Source organism: Onychostoma macrolepis, chromosome 11, assembly GCF_012432095.1.
Source record: "Onychostoma macrolepis isolate SWU-2019 chromosome 11, ASM1243209v1, whole genome shotgun sequence".
In the NCBI taxonomy this organism is placed as follows: Eukaryota; Metazoa; Chordata; class Actinopteri; order Cypriniformes; family Cyprinidae; genus Onychostoma; species Onychostoma macrolepis.
Genome location: NC_081165.1, coordinates 3,842,935 through 3,863,366, shown reverse-complemented (window position 1 = coordinate 3,863,366; position 20,432 = coordinate 3,842,935). Strand labels below are relative to the sequence as shown.

At 36.7% G+C, this 20,432-nt stretch overlaps 1 protein-coding gene across 1 annotated transcript in view; it reads right to left on the bottom strand.

Moving 5' to 3' along the window:
- timeless (timeless circadian clock) overlaps positions 1–20,432 on the bottom strand; it is a 95,871-nt gene that overhangs the window by 53,277 nt on the left and 22,162 nt on the right. Inside the window, exons 5-6 of the mRNA XM_058791393.1 lie at positions 17,385–17,447; positions 17,184–17,285 (exon numbers count right to left, since the gene is read on the bottom strand). Coding sequence (XP_058647376.1) covers positions 17,184–17,285; positions 17,385–17,447 — 165 coding nt within the window. The remainder of the gene's footprint in view (positions 1–17,183; positions 17,286–17,384; positions 17,448–20,432) is intronic.

The window sequence follows — 20,432 nt, the reverse complement described above, 5'->3', positions numbered from 1 at the left end:
CTAAAAAATTATGGAGAGTATCCATATTAGATATCGGGTATCAGGAAAAGACTAAGATAAAATGTTCTAAAATTAGCCTTAATGTTGATGGAAGGTTGATATCCGATCAGTTAAAGGTAGCAAATCATTTTAATAGAATTTTTACTATGGTTGCAGAAAAATTGGTAAATGAACTACCAGCACAAATTGGTATATTTAATGATAAATTAGTTAAGGAGTATTATACTAAATGTGGTATTATGCCGGGAGGTTTTTTGTTCACTAAAGTAAAGGAGAGTAACGTTTTTAAGAAATTAATAAATCTTAAAAATAGTAAAGTAACAGGGTTAGATTCTATTCCAGTGAAGTTTTTAAAGGATTCAGCCAATTTTATTTCTCCAATGGTTACCCATATTATAAATCTTTCAATTTGTCAAGGTTCCTGATGAGTTTAAACAAGCAAGAGTTATTCCTCTTTTTAAAAAAGGTAGTAGGTCTGAGTGTAATAATTATAGGCCAGTGTCAATTCTGAGTGTTTTATCAAAAGTGATGGAAAAGATTATTTTTGAGCAGATTGAAGACTATCTTCTTAAACATAATATATTGTATGAGTTTCAATTTGGTTTTAGGAGAAAACACTCTACTGAGACAACTATTTTATATTTAACAGATTATATAAGGAAAGAGATGGATAAAGGGAAGTTAAGTGGGATGGTACTGTTAGATCTGCAAAAAGCGTTTGATACAGTTGATCACAGTATTCGGTAACACTTTATAATAACTGCACGCTATGAATCATTAGGTAAGCATTAGTAAATAGTCAGTTCATCCTTTATAAAGCATTGTCCCAACATTAATAGTCATTAGTAAGCAGTTTGTAAATACAGCTATAAATACCTTGTTCTTGATTTACAAGCATATCTATTACAAAGGAGATTTAAAGGCTCAGTTATCTTCCTAACAGAAAAACATAAACAACACAGAGGGATACAGAACTCAAAAATATTTATTTCAAGATGAAAAAAAAAAAAAAAAATGAAACTGTCCAACTGTACACTTTAATTTTTATTTTTAGTTGTACAGTTTCATTTTTGCATCTTGAAAAAAAATATTTCTGTGTTCTGTATCCCTCGGTGTTGTGTTTGTTTACCTTGTCTGTTTGGAAGATAAATGAGCCTTTAAATATCATTTGTAAATGCTTTACAGGGTATGAATAGTCCTCACTTTAGATGAGCTCACAAAAATAGATGGCTGGCAACTACTAAATGTTTTATAACTACCTGACTTAATCATGAATTACAGCAGGAATATGTGTTAATAAAGCGTTTATTAACACACTGAGCAACTATTATCATGTGACTAAATAAGATTCATAAATGTACATTTAAATAGTTTATTAATCATTTACTTACACTTTCTAAATGATCTTCTGAACCACTGACAACTAAATAACTGGTTTGTAAATAACGTAATAAATTAGAAATGATAAATTGATCATTAATAAAGTATGAAAATACAATTATTAAACATTAGAGATATGCTCAAGAACAAAACATTTATAGCTGTTTTTATAAACTGCTTACTAATGCCTATTAATGTTGGAACAATGCTTTATAAATAATGAATTGACTATTTACTAATGATTAACTAATGATTCATAGTGTGCAGTTATAAAGTGTTACCCAGTATTCTGCTTTTAAAAGTGAAAGCGATTCAGTAATATGGCCTGTAAATGGATTAAGTCTTACCTTGAAAATAGGTATCAAATAGTAGATTTAAATGGGGTGTTTTCGGATTGTTTGACTATTTCATATGGGGTTCCGCAAGGGAGTGTATTAGGTCCTTTACTTTTTATATTATATATTAATGATTTAAAAATGGCCTGTTCAAATAAACTTTTATTATATGCAGATGATGCAGCAATAATTGTGTCTCATGAGAGGAAGGAAGATATTGAAATAGAATTAAGTAGAGAGATTCAAGGGGTCTCCAAGTGGTTTTGCCATAATAAACTGTCTTTACATTTGGGGAAAACTGAAGTTATATTATTTGGCTCGGTTGCTAAATTGAAAAAAAGTTTTGGATTAGAGGTAAAGGTTGGAGATCAAATTATTACACCTAAACGAGAAGTAAAATATTTGGGTTGTGTGTTGGATAGTAATTTGACAGGAGAAAAGATGGCTGCTTTAGCTCACTCTAAAATTTGTAAATCTAATAAAATTTTTAGCAAGACAGGCTTTTTTAGATACTGAAACTTTAACAATGTTGGCTGGTGCATTAGTGCAGTCACACTTTGATTATGTTGCAGTTTTTTGGTATAGCGGAATTTCAAAGAAATTAAAATAAATTGCAGACTACTCAAAATAAGTTGTGTAGGGTTATTTTGAAAGTACATCCACTGATGCATTTGCGAGATGAACATTATAGGAAAATTAGTTTTTTAAAGGTTGAAAAAAGGGTAACTTTTTTTAAAACTAGTGATGGTATTTAAGATATTAAAGAAAATGGTTCCAAAGTATCTGTTAGATTATTATGTATTTGTAAGAGAGGTTCACTGTCATTCTACAAGGGCGAGTAGTAATGATATTTATTCTTGTAGGTTTAGGAGTGAAATGGGAAGAAAGTCTTTTTTATTTACTAGCTCGGTTGAGTGGAATAAATTACCTGGGTGTATCCAAGAGATACAAGTTGATAGTAGTTTTAGAAGGGAAGTTAAAAAATGGTTATTTTATCATTGATGTTTTGGAGTTTATGTGGTGAGTTTCTGAACTTGATGTGGATTGCATTCCATTTATGATTTGTTCGTCCATTTTTTAATATAGAGGACCACAATGGAAATAAGCCGAAGGCTTTTTTGTGTATTTTATCCTCGACAGTTTTGAAATGTGTATGAACTAGTCTTTTTGGACTTTTTTGTATTATGTTTTACATTTTGTCAAATAATAAAACAAACAAACAAAAACAATTCTTCTTCATAATGCATTTTGTCATAATACTTCAAGGTCGCAAGAAATGTTTTGTTGTATTTATTTAGAAATACTTTTGATAATAGTTGGGTAAATGTATACTGGGATTGAAGCGATGTGGCTTGGTAAATGTTTTATTGCCAGTATAAAGGCTGATAATGGTGGAATAAAAACAAAAGAATAATGATAAAAGAATAAGGATTATGTCTCATGCCTGGCAAAAGTGTGAAAGGTTCTGTTTCCTTAAACTAGTTTGTCATGCATTTCTTTTTCAACACATTTACAGGTAAATCCTAGTATTTTAAATATATATATATACACAGTGAGGAAAATAAGTATTTGAACACCCTGCTATTTTGCAAGTTCTCCCACTTAGAAATCATGGAGGGGTCTGAAATGGTCATCGTAGGTGCATGTCCACTGTGAGAGACAATCTAAAAAAGAAAATCCAGAAATCCCAATGTATGATTTTTTAACTATTTATTTGTATGATACAGCTGCAAATAAGTATTTGAACACCTGTCTATCAGCTAGAATTCTGACCCTCAAAGACCTGTTAGTCTGCCTTTAAAATGTCCACCTCCACTCCATTTATTATCCTAAATTAGATGCACCTGTTTGAGGTCGTTAGCTGCATAAAGACACCTGTCCACCCCATACAATCAGTAAGAATCCAACTACTAACATGGCCAAGACCAAAGAGCTGTCCAAAGACACTAGAGACACTCGATGCACAACCAACCGGTTCGATTGCTTCAGTCTGTTGTGCTGCTGTGAGGTTTGTGTTTGTAGCTCCGTGTACCTTCGCTTTTATTGAATCTCTACCTTACTTTCAATCCCTTTTGTCTAAAGTGATAAAATATAACTTAATTCTCACCATATTTCTGGTGTTATCTTTCAAACTAATCTAACTAATTTGATCGTTCGCCTTTAAAAACCGCGAGTGCAGCTTGTTAGCCCGTTAGCTTGTCACTTGCGGTTCCATTTGCATTTCTATTCGCGCCTATTATTATTTTATTTTTTCCTCGCTCCGTTTTTCACGAGCTCATCAAACAACAGTGGTAAGTGGTAAGTTAAGTTGGTATCATTCATCAATCAAGGTGAGTAATGGCTTCTTCTCCTGCTATTGTTGTTTGCACTGTCTGCCACATGTATAGTTTATCTGTCTCTGTCAGCAGCGAGGGATTCACATGTGATAAATGCAGGGAAATAGTTAGGCTGACAGAGAAGGTTTTAGAACTAGAGACACGCATCCAAACTTTAGTTGAGGACAGTAAGAATGTGAGGGCTGTAGATACTGCTTTGGATGCGACTAGCTCAGGAGTCCTGTACATTGTTCGGTTTCGGTTGAGCCCGTGCAGCAGGGCAACTGGGTGACAGTGAGGCGGCATAGTCGCGGGTCAAAACACCACTCTTCCGTTCGATCAGAACATCAAACAGGTTCTCCCCACTCAGTGAAGCACCCACTGAGAAACCTGATGAAAGTGCTCTAGTTATTGGCGATTCTATTGTATGCGGAACGTGAAAATAGAGACACCAGCCACCATAGTCCATTGTTTACCAGGAGCCAGAGCGCCTGACATCTTGGCAAATTTAAAAGTGCTGACTAATGCTAAACGTAAATTCAGTAAGATTGTTATCCACGTCGGCGCTAATGATGTTCGACTTCGCCAGTCGGAGATCACCAAAAATAATGTTAAAGAGGTGTGTGAACTTGCAAGTACGATGTCAGACACTGTAATATGCTCTGGTCCGCTCCCTGCTTACCGTGGTGATGAGATTCATAGCAGACTGTCGTCACTTAATGGCTGGATGTCTAAGTGGTGCCCGCAAAATAACATAGGCTTTATAGACAATTGGAAGAATTTTTGGGGCAGACCTGACCTGTTGAAAAGAGATGGTGTTCATCCCTCCTGGGGTGGTGCCGCTCTTCTCTCTAGAAATATGGCACATAGTCTTAGAGTTTGTACTTGACTAACTGGAGCCCAGGTCAGGAAGCAGACAGACTGGCTAAACCGATCGTCTGCTAGCCGCCTCATGTCACCAAAGGCAGTTAACTCTCAGCACATAGAATCTTTTCATCTAGATATCACGCTATAGAGACTGTGTCTGTTCCCGAACTAGAAAATACAGAAAACATCCAAACCAAAGTAATAGTAACAATTTAATTGATGTTCAACAAATAAAAATCGATATAATACAGATAAACACATGATAAAGCTTGGCTTATTGAATATTAGATCCCTTTCTTCAAAAGCACTTTTTGTAAATGATATGTTCACTGACCATAAACTAGATGTGCTTTGTTTGACAGAAACCTGGCTAAAACAAGATGATTACATTACTTTAAACGAGTCTACACCCCAAGATTACTGTTACAAACATGAACCGCGTCCAAAAGGTAAAGGGGAGGTGTTGCTACAATTTATAGAAATATTTTCAGTATCTCTCAGAGGTCAGGTTTCAAGTATAATTCGTTCAAGTAATGGTGCTTCATATAACGTTATCCAAAGAAATAAGTGTTAATGATAAATCCTGTGATGTTTGTACTGGCTACTGTATACAGGCCACCAGGGCACCATACAGACTTTATTAAAGAATTTTCTGATCTTCTATCGGAGTTAGTACTGACTGCAGATAAAGTCCTAATCGTTGGTGATTTTAATATCCATGTTGATAATGAAAGAGATTTGTTGGGATCAGCATTTATAGACATTCTAAACTCTATTGGTGTTAAACAACACGTGTCAGGCCCTACTCATTGTCGAAATCATACTCTAGATTTAATACTGTCACATGGAATTGATGTCAGTGGCGTTGAAATTTTACAGCAGAGCGATGATATCTCAGATCATTATCTAGTCTCCTGTATATTCCATATAGCTAAAGCTGTAAAGCCAACTTCTTGTTACAAATATGGTAGAACCATCACTTCTACCACAAAAGACTGCTTTATAAATAATCTTCCTGACTTATCTCAGTTCCTCAGTATATCCAATAGCTCAGAACAACTTGATGTAACAGGAACTATGGACTCTCTCTTTTCTAGCACTTTAGATGCGGTTGCTCCTTTACGCTTAAGGAAGATTAAGGATAAGAGTCCAACACCGTGGTATAATGAGCACACCCGCACCCTAAAGAGAGCAGCCCGGAAAATGGAGCGCAGCTGGAGGAAAACTAAATTAGAGGTATTTCGTTTAGCTTGGCGGGAAAGTACCCTATCCTACAGAAAAGCATTAAAAACTGCTAGATCTGATTACTTTTCGTCTCTTCTAGAAGAAAACAAACATAACCCTCGGTATTTATTCAATACAGTAACTAAATTAACGAAAAATCAAGCATCAACAGGTGTTGGCATTTCCCAAGAGCATAGCAGTAATGACTTTATGAACTACTTCACTTCCAAGATCGATACTATCAGAGATAAAATTGTATCCTTGCAGCCGTCAGCTACAGTATCGCATCAGATAGCGCACTATAGATCCCCTGAGGAACAATTTCATTCATTCTCTACTGTGGGAGAGGAAGAATTGTATAAACTTGTTAAATCATCTAAACCAACAACATGTATGTTAGACCCGATTCCATCTAAACTTCTAAAAGAGCTGCTTCCAGAAGTCATAGATCCTCTTTTGGCTATTATTAATTCATCATTGTCATTAGGATATGTCCCCAAAACCTTCAAATTGGCTGTTATTAAGCCTCTCATTAAAAACCACAACTTGACCCCAAAGATCTAGTTAATTACAGACCGATCTCAAATCTCCCTTTTCTGTCAAAGATACTAGAAAGGTAGTATCCTCACAATTATATTCCTTCCTAGAGAAAAATGATATCTGTGAGGAATTCCAGTCAGGATTTAGATCGTATCATAGTACTGAGACTGCTCTCATTAGAGTTACAAATGACCTGCTTCTATCATCTGATCGTGGTTGTATCTCTTTATTAGTTCTACTGGATCTTAGCGCTGCGTTCGACACTATCGACCACAACATTCTTTTGAATAGACTAGAAAACTTTGTTGGCATTAGTGGAAGTGCCTTAGCATGGTTCAAATCGTACTTATCTGACCGCCATCAGTTCGTAGCAGTGAATGAAGAGGTATCATATCGATCACAAGTGCAGTATGGAGTACCTCAAGGCTCAGTACTAGGGCCGTTACTTTTCACGCTTTATATGTTACCCTTGGGAGATATTATTAGGAGACATGGTGTTAGCTTTCACTGTTATGCTGATGATACTCAGCTCTATATTTCTTCGCGGCCCGGTGAAACACACCAAATTGAGAAACTAACGGAATGCATAGTCGATATAAAAAACTGGATGACAAATAATTTTTACTGCTAAATTCTGAAAAACAGAGGTGTTAATTATCGGACCTAAAACCCCACATGTAATAACCTAGAATATTATCTAACACTTGACGGCTGCTCTGTCAATTCTTCTTCATCAGTCAGGAACCTAGGTGTGCTGTTCGATAGCAATCTGTCATTTGAAAGCCATGTTTCTAGCATCTGTAAAACTGCATTTTTCATCTCAAAAGCATATCTAAATTGCGACCAATGCTCTCAACGTCAAATGCAGAAATGTTAATTCATGCGTTTATGACCTCAAGGTTAGACTATTGTAATGCTTTATTAGGTGGTTGTTCTGCACGCTTGATCAACAAACTACAGTTAGTCCAAAATGCAGCAGCTAGAGTCCTTACTAGAACCAGGAAATATGACCATATTAGCCCGGTTCTGTCAACACTGCACTGGCTCCCTATCAAGCATCGGATAGATTTTAAAATCTTGTTAATTACTTATAAAGCCCTGAATGGTTTAGCTCCTCAGTACTTGAGCGAGCTCTTATCGCATTATAGTCCTCCACGTCCGCTGCGTTCTCAAAACTCTGGCCGTTTGATAATACCTAGAATATCAAAATCGACTGCGGGCGGCAGATCCTATTCCTATTTAGCACCCAAACTCTGGAACAGTCTACCTAACACTGTTCGGGAGGCAGACACACTCTGTCAGTTTAAATCTAGATTAAAGACCCATCTTTTTAGCCTGGCTTACACATAACGCATTAATACGCTTCTATTATTCAAATCCGTTAAAGGATTGTTAGGCTGCATTAATTAGATCAACCGGAACCGGAACACTCCCCATAACACACGATGTACTCGTTACATCGTCAGTTGAATGGCATCTACGCTAATATTTGTCTGTTTCTTTCCTAGTCTGTTTCTCAGTCCGTATCCGATCAGATGGTGGATCAGCACCAAGAGATGATGTCTACAGCCCTGATCGTCAGCGGAGACCAGGACACCCAGATGACCCCAGAGATATATCCCTAGATATATCAACCAAAAATAACAAAATAACTAAAATATAATAAAATACCTAACTACATAATACTACTATTGTTAGAAATTGCAACAAAATTAAAATAGAAATATAAACTTTTGAACTGCGGGTTTCGTCTGGTCAGAGGAGAACTGGCCCCGACTGAGCCTGGTTTCTCCCAAGGTTTTTTTCTCCATTCTGTCACAGAGGAGTTTTGGTTCCTTGCCGCTGTCGCCTCTGGCTTGCTCAGTTGGGGACACTTAATTTCTAGCGATTATCGCCGATTTGATTGCACAGCTACTATTTAAACTAAACTGAGCTAGACAATGACATCTCTGAATTCAATAATGAAATGCCTTTAACTGAAAATTGAGTGTTTAATCTTATCATTATACATTACTGACACTCTATCCTCCAATTTGATACTGTTAAGTGCTTTGACACAATCTGCATTGTAAAAGCGCTATATAAATAAAGGTGACTTGACTTGACAAAATTGTACACCTCCACAAGGCTGGAAAGGGCTACGGGGAAATTGCCAAGCAGCTTGGTGAAAAAAGGTCCACTGTTGGAGCAATCATTAGTAAATGGAAGAAGCTAAACATGACTGTCAATCTCCCTCGGACTGGGGCTCCATGCAAGATCTCACCTCGTGGGGTCTCAATGATCCTAAGAAAGGTGAGAAATCAGCCCAGAACTACACGGGAGGAGCTGGTCAATGACCTGAAAAGAGCTGGGACCACCGTTTCCAAGGTTACTGTTGGTAATACACTAAGACGTCATGGTTTGAAATCATGCATGGCACGGAAGGTTCCCCTGCTTAAACCAGCACATGTCCAGGCCCGACTTAAGTTTGCCAATGACCATTTGGATGATCCAGAGGAGTCATGGGAGAAAGTCATGTGGTCAGATGAGACCAAAATAAAACTTTTGGTCATAATTCCACTAAACGTGTTTGGAGGAAGAAGAATGATGAGTACCATCCCAAGAACACCATCCCTACTGTGAAGCATGGGGTGGTAGCATCATGCTTTTGGGGTGTTTTTCTGCACATGGGACAGGGCGACTGCACTGTATTAAGGAGAGGATGACCGGGGCCATGTATTGCGAGATTTTGGGGAACAACCTCCTTCCCTCAGTTAGAGCATTGAAGATGGGTCGAGGCTGGGTCTTCCAACATGACAATGACCGAAGCACACAGCCAGGATAACCAAGGAGTGGCTCTGTAAGAAGCATATCAAGGTTCTGGCGTGGCCTAGCCAGTCTCCAGACCTAAACCCAATAGAGAATCTTTGGAGGGAGCTCAAACTCCGTGTTTCTCAGCGACAGGCCAGAAACCTGACTGATCTAGAGAAGATCTGTGTGGAGGAGTGTGCCAAAATCCCTCCTGCAGTGTGCAAACCTGGTGAAAAACTACTGGAAACGGTTGACCTCTGTAATTGCAAACAAAGGCTACTGTACCAAATATTAACATTGATTTTCTCAGGTGTTCAAATACTTATTTGCAGCTGTATCATACAAATAAATAGTTAAAAAAATCATACATTGTGATTTCTGGATTTTTTTTTTTAGATTATGTCTCTCACAGTGGACATGCACCTACGATGACAATTTCAGACCCCTCCATGATTTCTAAGTGGGAGAACTTGCAAAATAGCAGGGTGTTCAAATACATACATATATATATATATATATATACACACACACACACACACACAGTGGGTACGGAAAGTATTCAGACCTCCTTAAATTTTTCACTCTTTGTTATATTGCAGCTATTTGCTAAAATCATTTAAGTTCATTTTTGCAGATTTATTAAAAAAGAAAAACTGAAATATCACATGGTCCTAAGTATTCAGACCCTTTGCTGTGACACTCATTTAACTCAGGTGCTGTCCATTTCTTCTGATCATCCTTGAGATGGTTCTACAACTTCATTTGAGTCCAGCTGTGTTTGATTATACTGATTGGACTTGATTAGGAAAGCCACACACCTGTCTATATAAGACCTTACAGCTCACAGTGCATGTCGGAGCAAATGAGAATCATGAGGTCAAAAGGAACTGCCTGAAGTTCTGAGCTCCAGAGATGCAGTCGGGAGATGGGAGAAAGTTGTAGAAAGTCAACCATCACTGCAGCCCTCCATCAGTCGGGGCTTTATGGCAGAGTGGCCCGACAGAAGCCTCTCCTCAGTGCAAGACACATGAAAGCCCGCATGGAGTTTGCTAAAAAACACCTGAATAAGATTTCTGGTCTGATGAGACCAAGATAGAACTTTTTGGCCTTAATTCTAAGCGGTATGTGTGGAGAAAACCAGGCACTGCTCATCACCTGTCCAATACAGTCCCAACAGTGAAGCATGGTGGTGGCAGCATCATGCTGTGGGGGTGTTTTTCAGCTGCAGGGACAGGACGACTGGTTGCAATCGAGGGAAAGATGAATGCGGCCAAGTACAGGGATATCCTGGACGAAAACCTTCTCCAGAGTGCTCAGGACCTCAGACTGGGCCGAAGGTTTACCTTCCAACAAGACAATGACCCTAAGCACACAGCTAAAATAACTAAGGAGTGGCTTCACAACAACTCCGTGACTGTTCTTGAATGGCCCAGCCAGAGCCCTGACTTAAACCCAATTGAGCATCTCTGGAGAGACCTAAAAATGGCTGTCCACCAACGTTTACCATCCAACCTGACAGAACTGGAGAGGATCTGCAAGGAGGAATGGCAGAGGATCCCCAAATCCAGGTGTGAAAAACTTGTTGCATCTTTCCCAAAAAGACTCATGGCTGTATTAGATCAAAAGGGTGCTTCTACTAAATACTGAGCAAAGGGTCTGAATACTTAGGACCATGTGATATTTCAGTTTTTCTTTTTTAATAAATCTGCAAAAATGTCAACAATTCTGTGTTTTTCTGTCAATATGGGGTGCTGTGTGTACATTAATGAGGGAAAAAAAAATGAACAAATGATTTTAGCAAATGGTTGCAATATAACAGTGAAAAATTTAAGGGGGTCTGAATACTTTCCGTACCCACTGTATGCATGTATATAGGTGCTGGTCATATAATTAGAATATCATCAAAAAGTTGATTTATTTCACTTATTCCATTCAAAAAGTGAAACTTGTATATTATATTCATTCATTACACAGACTGATATATTTCAAATGTTTATTTCTTTTAATTTTGATGATAACTGACAACTAAGGAAAATCCCAAATTCAGTATCTCAGAAAATTAGAATATTGTGAAAAGATTCAATATTGAAGACACCTGGTGCCACACTCTAATCAGCTAATTAACTCAAAACACCTGCAAAGGCATTTAAATGGTCTCTCAGTCTAGTTCTGTAGGCTACACAATCATGGGGAAGACTGCTGACTTGACAGTTGACCAAAAGACGACCATTGACACGTTGCACAAGGAGGGCAAGACACAAAAGGTCATTGCAAAAGAGGCTGGCTGTTCACAGACCTCTGTGTCCAAGCACATTAATAGAGAGGCGAAGGGAAGGAAAAGATGTGGTAGAAAAAAAAAAGTGTACAAGCAATAGGGATAACTGCACCCTGGAGAGGATTGTGAAACAAAACCCATTAAAAAATGTGGGGGAGATTCACAAAGAGTGGACTGCAGCTGGAGTCAGTGCTTCAAGAACCACTACGCACAGACGTATGCAAGACATGGGTTTCAGCTGTCGCATTCCTTATGTCAAGCCACTCTTGAACAACAGACAGCATCAGAAACGTCTCGCCTGGGCTAAAGACAAAAAGGACTGGACTGCTGCTGAGTGGTCCAAAGTTATGTTCTCTGATGAAAGTAAATTTTGCATTTCCTTTGGAAATCAGGGTCCCAGAGTCTGGAGGAAGAGAGGAGAGGCACACAACCCACGTTGCTTGAGGTCCAGTGTAAAGTTTCCAAAGTCAGTGATGGTTTGGGGTGCCATGTCATCTGCTGGTGTTGGTCCACTGTGTTTTCTGAGGTCCAAGGTCAACGCAGCAGTATACCAGGAAGTTTTAGAGCACTTCATGCTTCCTGCTGCTGACCAACTTTATGGAGATGCAGATTTCATTTTCCAACAGGACTTGGCACTTGCACACAGTGCCAAAGCAACCAGTATCTGGTTTAAGGACCATGGTATCCCTGTCATTCGCGACTTCAACTGCTACTACGTGGCGTTCTATAACCGTCTATTAGCAGAGATGCTGCTTTGCCGTAGTCGAAAAAAATAGTTAAAATTAGCTTAAGTTTAAAACATAATCAACACAGATTAAATGAAAGACTAATGGTAGAATCTTATAGTGATGGAATTAAATGGTATATACCATAAAACACAACATTTAACTACATAAACTGTCACATTGTAATGCATCTCCGCTAGTAGACGGTTATAGAACGCCATGAAGTAGCAGTTTAAGTCGCGAACGCGCAATGTGACGTTGGAATGCCGTTGCCGTTCCAGCAGTGGAGGCTGCTTAAAGTCCCTATTCAGGCAAAAGGAGCCCCAACTAAGTATTAAGTGCTGTACATGCTCATACTTTTCAGTTGGCCAAGATTTCTAAAAATCCTTTCTTTGTATTGGTCTTAAGTAATATTCAAATTTTCTGAGATACTGAATTTGGGATTTTCCTTAGTTGTCAGTTATAATCATCCAAATTAAAAGAAATACAGTGGGGCAAAAAAGTATTTAGTCAGCCACCGATTGTGCAAGTTCTCCCACTTAAAAAGATGAGAGAGGCCTGTAATTTTCAACATGGGTATACCTCAACTATGAGAGACAAAATGAGAAAAGAAAATCCAGAAAATCACATTGTAGGATTTTTAAAGAATTAATTGGTAAATTCCTTGGTAAAATAAGTATTTGGTCACCTACAAACAAGCAAGATTTCTGGCTCTCACAGACCTGTAACAACTTCTTTAAGAGGCTCCTCTGTTCTCCACTCGTTACCTGTATTAATAGCATCTGTTTGAACTTGTTATCAGTATAAAAGACACCTATCCACAACCTCAAACAGTCCAACTCCAAACGCCACCATGGCCAAGACCAAAGAGCTGTCAAAGGACACCAGACACAAAATTGTAGACCTGCACCAGGCTGGGAAGTCTGAATCTGCAATAGGTAAGCAGCTTGGTGTGAAGAAATCAACTGTGGGAGCAATTATTAGAAAATGGAAGACATACAAGACCACTGATAATCTCCCTCGATCTGGGGCTCCACGCAAGATCTCACCCCGTGGGGTCAAAATGATCACAAGAACTGTGAGCAAAAATCCCAGAACCACACAGGGGGACCTAGTGAATGACCTGCAGAGAGCTGGGACCGAAGTAACAAAGGCCTCAAATCCTGCAGTGCCAGACGTGTCCCCCTGCTTAAGCCAGTACATGTCCGGGCCCGTCTGAAGTTTGCTAGAGAGCATTTGGATGATCCAGAAGAGGACTGGGAGAATGTCATATGGTCAGATGAAACCAAAATAGAACTTTTTGGTAAAAACTCAACTTGTCGTGTTTGGAGGAGAAAGAATGCTGAGTTGCATCCAAAGAACACCATACCTACTGTGAAGCATGGGGGTGGAAACATCATGCTTTGGGGCTGTTTTTCTGCAAAGGGACCAGGACGACTGATCCATGTAAACGAAAGAATGAATGGGGCCATGTATCGTGAGATTTTGAGTAAAAACCTCCTTCCATCAGCAAGGGCATTGAAGATGAAACGTGGCTGGGTCTTTCAGCATGACAATGATCCCAAACACACCGCCCGGGCAACGAAGGAGTGGCTTCTTAAGAAGCATTTCAAGGTCCTGGAGTGGCCTAGCCAGTCTCCAGATCTCAACCCCATCAAAAATCTTTGGAGGGAGATGAAAGTCAGTGTTGCCCAGCGACAGCCCCAAAACATTACTGCTCTAGAGGAGATCTGCATAGAGGAATGGGCCAAAATACCAGCAACAGTGTGTGAAAACCTTGTGAAGACTTACAGAAAACGTTTGACCTCTGTCATTGTTATATACCCTTTGTTGGCAAAGTATTGAGATTAAATTGTGTTATTGACCAAATACTTATTTTCCACCATAATTTGCAAATAAATTATTTAAAAATCCTACAATGTGATTTTCTGGATTTTTTTTTCTCATTTTGTCTCTCATAGTTGAGGTATACCTATGATGAAAATTACAGGCCTCTCTCATCTTTTTAAGTGGGAGAACTTGCACAATTGGTGGCTGACTAAATACTTTTTTGCCCCACTGTAAACATTTGAAATATATCAGTCTGTGTGTAATGAATGAATATAATATACAAGTTTCAATTTTTGAATGGAGTTAGTGAAATAAAATCAACTTCTTGATGATATTCTAATTATATGACCAGCACCTGTATATATGTATATATGTGTGTATATATGTATATATATATATATGTATGTATGTATGCATGTATATATATATATATATATATATATATATATATATATAAAACAAAATAAAAACAGGCAGTACAAAGAATGAGAGAATACATAGAACTGAAGTTTTTATTACCATTGTTTATTTATTTATTTAATTATTATTATTATTACTACTACTAGTGTTACTTAGAAAATTACTATAACACTATTGAACTATAAAATTCATATAATAGTAATAATAATAAAAAGAACAGTGCTTGCGCGCTGTTAAAAAAAAAAAAAAAAATTACACAATACACATGTTCAGTCCTAAGTGAGCATCTTGGAACAGTGACTGGAAACAAGTCTTCTAACGGCTTCTGCAGTGTTGCAATGATTTTACCTATTGGCAACTGGCTCTTTAATTAGGAAGGAGGGACTTATTCTGCCATATCACATGTTGCACTTTCTAACATTCATAAGTAGTATTAATTTGATCAAAAGTAATCCCATTTTGTAAGAACATTTAGTAAAATAATTTTTAATCAAAGTAATTCCAAACTTTGCGAGGCAGACTACAACATTCTGTGATCAAATACAATCAACACACTCCACAGCGCAACCCAGTGCATTTAGTTATAACTGACTTTTAGTTTGCATGCTTAGGATTTATCATGGATTCCCTGCATTTGCAGCCAGCAAAGCATTAAAAAATTGGAAGTGTTTTTATTTTTCAAATAATAATTAGATTGAATAACTGACTGAATTAGAATTGAATTTGACTTAGTTCACACCCCTAGATTTATAATTTATCAAACTTTAGTTGTTCGTGTTTTTATTTTAACTAGTAGGCCAATAAATATCAAGGATATGGGTGACATTGATAAAATGCATATCTGTTAGTTTTGAGCTCAGATTGTAATAGAAAAAATTGTGTATTATCCTACTTGATGTATTAACCAATTGATGTGTGTTACTACATAACTCCTGTAATTTCAAGTCAACCAGATAATTGCACACTGAGATATGGGTCTCAACGTGTGCACACTGTCTGGCGGCCATTTTGAAAGCTGTCTGAATACTTTCACCAAAAGGGGAGCCCCTTAAATGCGCATTTTTTAGATGTTTAAGCCTTTAGGTAAGATTCACTACTTACTGTAAAAAACTTACTGTTTAGACTTTTGCATATAATAAACAAACTTGAATGTGCGAAATAATTACAGTTAGATACAAAAGATAGTTTTAGCAACACATCGCAGATGCTACAGAACACAGTTAGCTGACTAGCTGTATAAGATTGTGCGCTATGCTAAATATATTACTTCACCGGCATTACTGGCTTGTTTTAAATCCATAATATCATGCTGGTCTGTCATTTTACACTGCTGTAATTTTCAAAGATTTCATATTATTTTAAGGTGAGTTTAAAGGGTGCACTACTATGAAAATCACACAGTTTCAGTGTGACATCAATATGAAAAAAAATATAATTTCAGAGATAGTCAATAATAGTTGTTCATATTAAAATTAATAATATGATTATATTTTTTACTTAATACATAACCTAGATTTATTTACCAAAATCGTGTCATTTTAATAACATTTAACATTGTCATTTAATTTCATGAAATTTATTAAAATCGTTGCTGCTCCAATTAAGCTCAGTGTGCTCTCTTTAAGTTCTTACACATTGAACGTCAATGTAAATAAATACTTCATAAACAGACTTTAAATATTAACTGATGTTTGTCACCAAGTTAATCTTTACAAAATTATTAATAACTTGATTTAACAGCTTTAAGATAAAATCTAGACGTAACTATAGTTTATGCCCAAAGATGGAGAAAGGGCAGATTACCAATTGGGCATTAACAATGCAGATTAATTTTCACAGCCGCCTTTGATCATATTTACCAAGGGTGCCGATATTTTTGGCCATGACTGTATAATAAGAGGCTTCATAATGAGGCTAGTTTCTGTGTTCACCCCCATGAATGAAATATTTTATTGGTTTGTTTCGTTAATAGATTTTTGAATGTGTGTTATTTAGCTGAATGTGGACTGGTCTAGATGTTGCAATGTGTTTGAGTGACACTTTTGAATGACACCATGAATATACTATAACTGATCAAATTGAGTGCCTTATTGCTTGATTTTAGTGTTCTGTTTTTTTGTGATTGACTTTGTACCTTCAAATAAAACATTTTTCAATTATTCTTTCAAATGTTTGCTTAAAATACACAAGAATTTTTAATAAAACATGATGTGAGCTTAAATGGAAACAGGGGTGTGCTTAAAGGGTACAAAAATGTACCCATTAAGCACAGCAAGACTTTTTGCATTTAATGATGTACATCTTAATTGAAATGCTTTTGTCATTTAAAATAAAATGAAATCTTATTGTCTGAGGGATTAACATTTTATTTTAACAACTTCTTGTTCTGAAAACGATATCTTGCACACTAAAAATGTCTTAATGTAGATTTTGGTGAGCTTAATAGGTACGTTTACCCTTATATTTTAGTCTAAAAACTCACCTTTTCCTCATCCGGGTCTGCAGGGACATGCAACACATTTCTAACCAGCAGCAAAATTCTCTCAATCAGTAAATTATCCTCCTCAGCTCTTTGCTCCCAGTCCTTAAATAAAATAAAATAAATAAAAACACATGAGGAATTATGAAAAATATTTCTAATCAATCATACCAACTCACATATGAACACAGATTTGGTCCTTACCAGTTGCAGAAGGTTGTAGAGTGTTTCACTCAGCACAGTAAAGAGCTTCTCATCTGCAAATGCCTGAAAACACAAAAGACCATTTTAATAATGTTTATCAATATAATTTTTTGGGGCGTTGGGGTAATAAAAATGGTCAAATGCACACAAAATGATTACAAAATTGTCTTACATAAACAGTTGAGAGATCCGTATCAATACATTAGATCTGTATCAATATAGCTATAATAATAATAAAAATGCCTGCTTTGACTCATATTCATTAAGACAAGGCCCTAAATGGTTTAGCTCCTGCCTACCTAACTAGACTTCTATCTCGCTACGATCTATCACGCTCCCTGAGGTCACAAAACTCTGGACTTTGGGTATTACCTAGGATAGCAAAGCTTTTTTGCATTTGGCTCCCAAACTCTGGAATAGCCTTCCTGATAACGTTAGGGGTTCAGACACACCCTCTCTGTTTAAATCTAGATTAAAAGACACATCTCTATAGCCTAGCATTCACATAATGAATCTCATAACCTTGTACTTCAGTTAAATCTGATCAAACGCACATTATAATTTTTTGCTTTTTTGGAACAGCAACTACACATTTTTAATAAATTTTTTGTATCAACCGATATCGATAATCATCATGATAAATTTCAAATCTTTATTTCTCTCAAGTTTAAAGGCAGATTCTTGCACCTAATTGAAAGTTGTAGAAAGCAAACCATTAATTGTGGTTTTAAACTACTCTTTTTCTGCACAGTTTGCAGTGCGGGCTGCAATATTTATATTACAATTTTTTGTCTGTTAGAAATGCACATTTGACAGTAGCTTGAGTTGACAGTAATAGCAGTAGTAACAGTAACATCTCATTTTTATGTAGTGAAATCTAATTATTCTGACTGTTAAAATTAACAATTGGTCTACAGTAGTATACATTTAGATCATGATAACCACAGTTAAGACTTCAATACCATAGTAAAAATGTATCTATACGGTTACTAGGTATTTATAATGAAAAACAGTAACCTAAATACAATTAGCACAAATGCACAAACTCTATAGCTTAACCATAAAAAATACCGTAATTATATTATTAACGTGGACATGTTAAATTAAAATAGTAAATCAAACTCGATATAAATATCCCACATTTCTGCCACAATACCATGGTGCAGTTAGTGTTACTACAGTAAATACATGGTAAATGCTTTTTATTCGTATTCCGCACAGGGTTTCTCCTGTTTTTAATTCAGCCCTCCTGGCTGCAATCCAACAGAAGAGGAGACATTTTTACAATGGGGTGTATATAATATAATATAATATAATAATACTTTGTTATAGTACTCAAGTATTTTTTGGGAGTGTGTGTACTTGAGTTTTTATATTTCAGACAACTTTTACTCCACTACATTTCCTAATTAAAATGTATACTTTTACTCCGATACATTTTCATGAAGCATATTCGTTACTTACTACAAAATAAAGTCAGAAGAACACAGACTGCAAGCAAGTAGGTTAAAAACACCTTTGTTCACGTGCAAACTAGTGTGCGCAGGATGATTTCATTGTCCACTCAAGTCGAGGCTGGGGTGTGCTGTGCGATATACAGTATATTGTCTGCGATATGGTAAGTGTTGTTGTAACGATATGCGATCTGACATTATCGAAAATATCACAAAAACACACCCAGAGAGTGCAGACACGTGATTTATTAGTCTATTAAAATTCAAGGCATTCTAAATTGTAGACGGCAAAAAAGCTTCTGTATGCTTTTTATATTTATATAATTTAATAGTTAATCTATATCACACAAAGAGTGTCGTTTTTTTTCTCCAGATATCAGTGTGATATCGAATGCAATAATCATTTTATACAAGTTTAATAAAGTTAGCATTGAGTGACTTACATTTGTGTCACTCAAAGTGACACATTATTAGAGCCCGGGCCGATCTGTTTTTTTGGGGGGCCAATACGATATTAGGGAGTAAAAGACCGATATTGATATATCAGACGATATTCTTTGTGTAGGCCTGTCGCGATAGTCGATATATCGACTTATTGCACGATATATGGAAATGAGCGCGATCATTTTTGGTGCCGCGATATATTGCGACTGATAATTTTTTTATAATTAAAAATAATGATTATATAATTTTTTTTACATAAAGATGAATATCACCAACATTTTAGTCGATCGCGCTGCCTCTGCCTAAGCCCCGCCTCCGCCACAGAGAGCAGACGAGATGACAGAGTCTCAGAGTCTTCCCCACACACACGCACACAGAGCGGACAGCGACAGGTGAAGAGAAGGCGTGAACCCACTGCGTTATAAAGTGTTTCGTGACAACTACAGCCAGTTAGGAAGAACAAGTCCCAATGGACTTCGTTTCAAAGCCGCAATCTTCAGCTCCGGTGTGGGAACATTTTGGCTTTAAGCCGAATGAGAGAGGAGAGCCAGTTAACGTGAATGAGCCGGTATTTGCTTTATGTATTTAGCATATATTTTTTTCACATTAATTATATAATAAGTTAAATAAAATTGTCTTAAAATGACAATAATATCGTTTATTGCAATTAATTTTGGTGCAATATATCGCACAACTAAGTAGTTATCGTGACAGCCCTATTTATGTGTAGGCTATATTATAGTACAGTATAGTCAAAACACTTTTGACTGGTACTGTATATAGAATACAGTATATACACAAACAATATATATACACAAACACATTTTTGCAATAACTCAAATGTGGTGATCAAACACTTATAATGATATGACAAGCATAGGCCTATGTAATGGAGGCAAGGTATTTAATTTAACAAACTTTATTCAAAATGAGTCTGACATCAGTGCACTTAACAGTAAAGTTCACTTATTAAATAACTTTAAAACACAAATAGAACAAAATATATATAACTTAAATTAAGAAAATAAACAAGGCAACTGTAGGGCAAGCAAGCTACTGCCAAACCAACAGGGCCAGGTTTATGCAGAAGGCACAGCTTTTCCAAATGTAAATATCTAAAATGAATAAATAATAATAATAATAATAATAA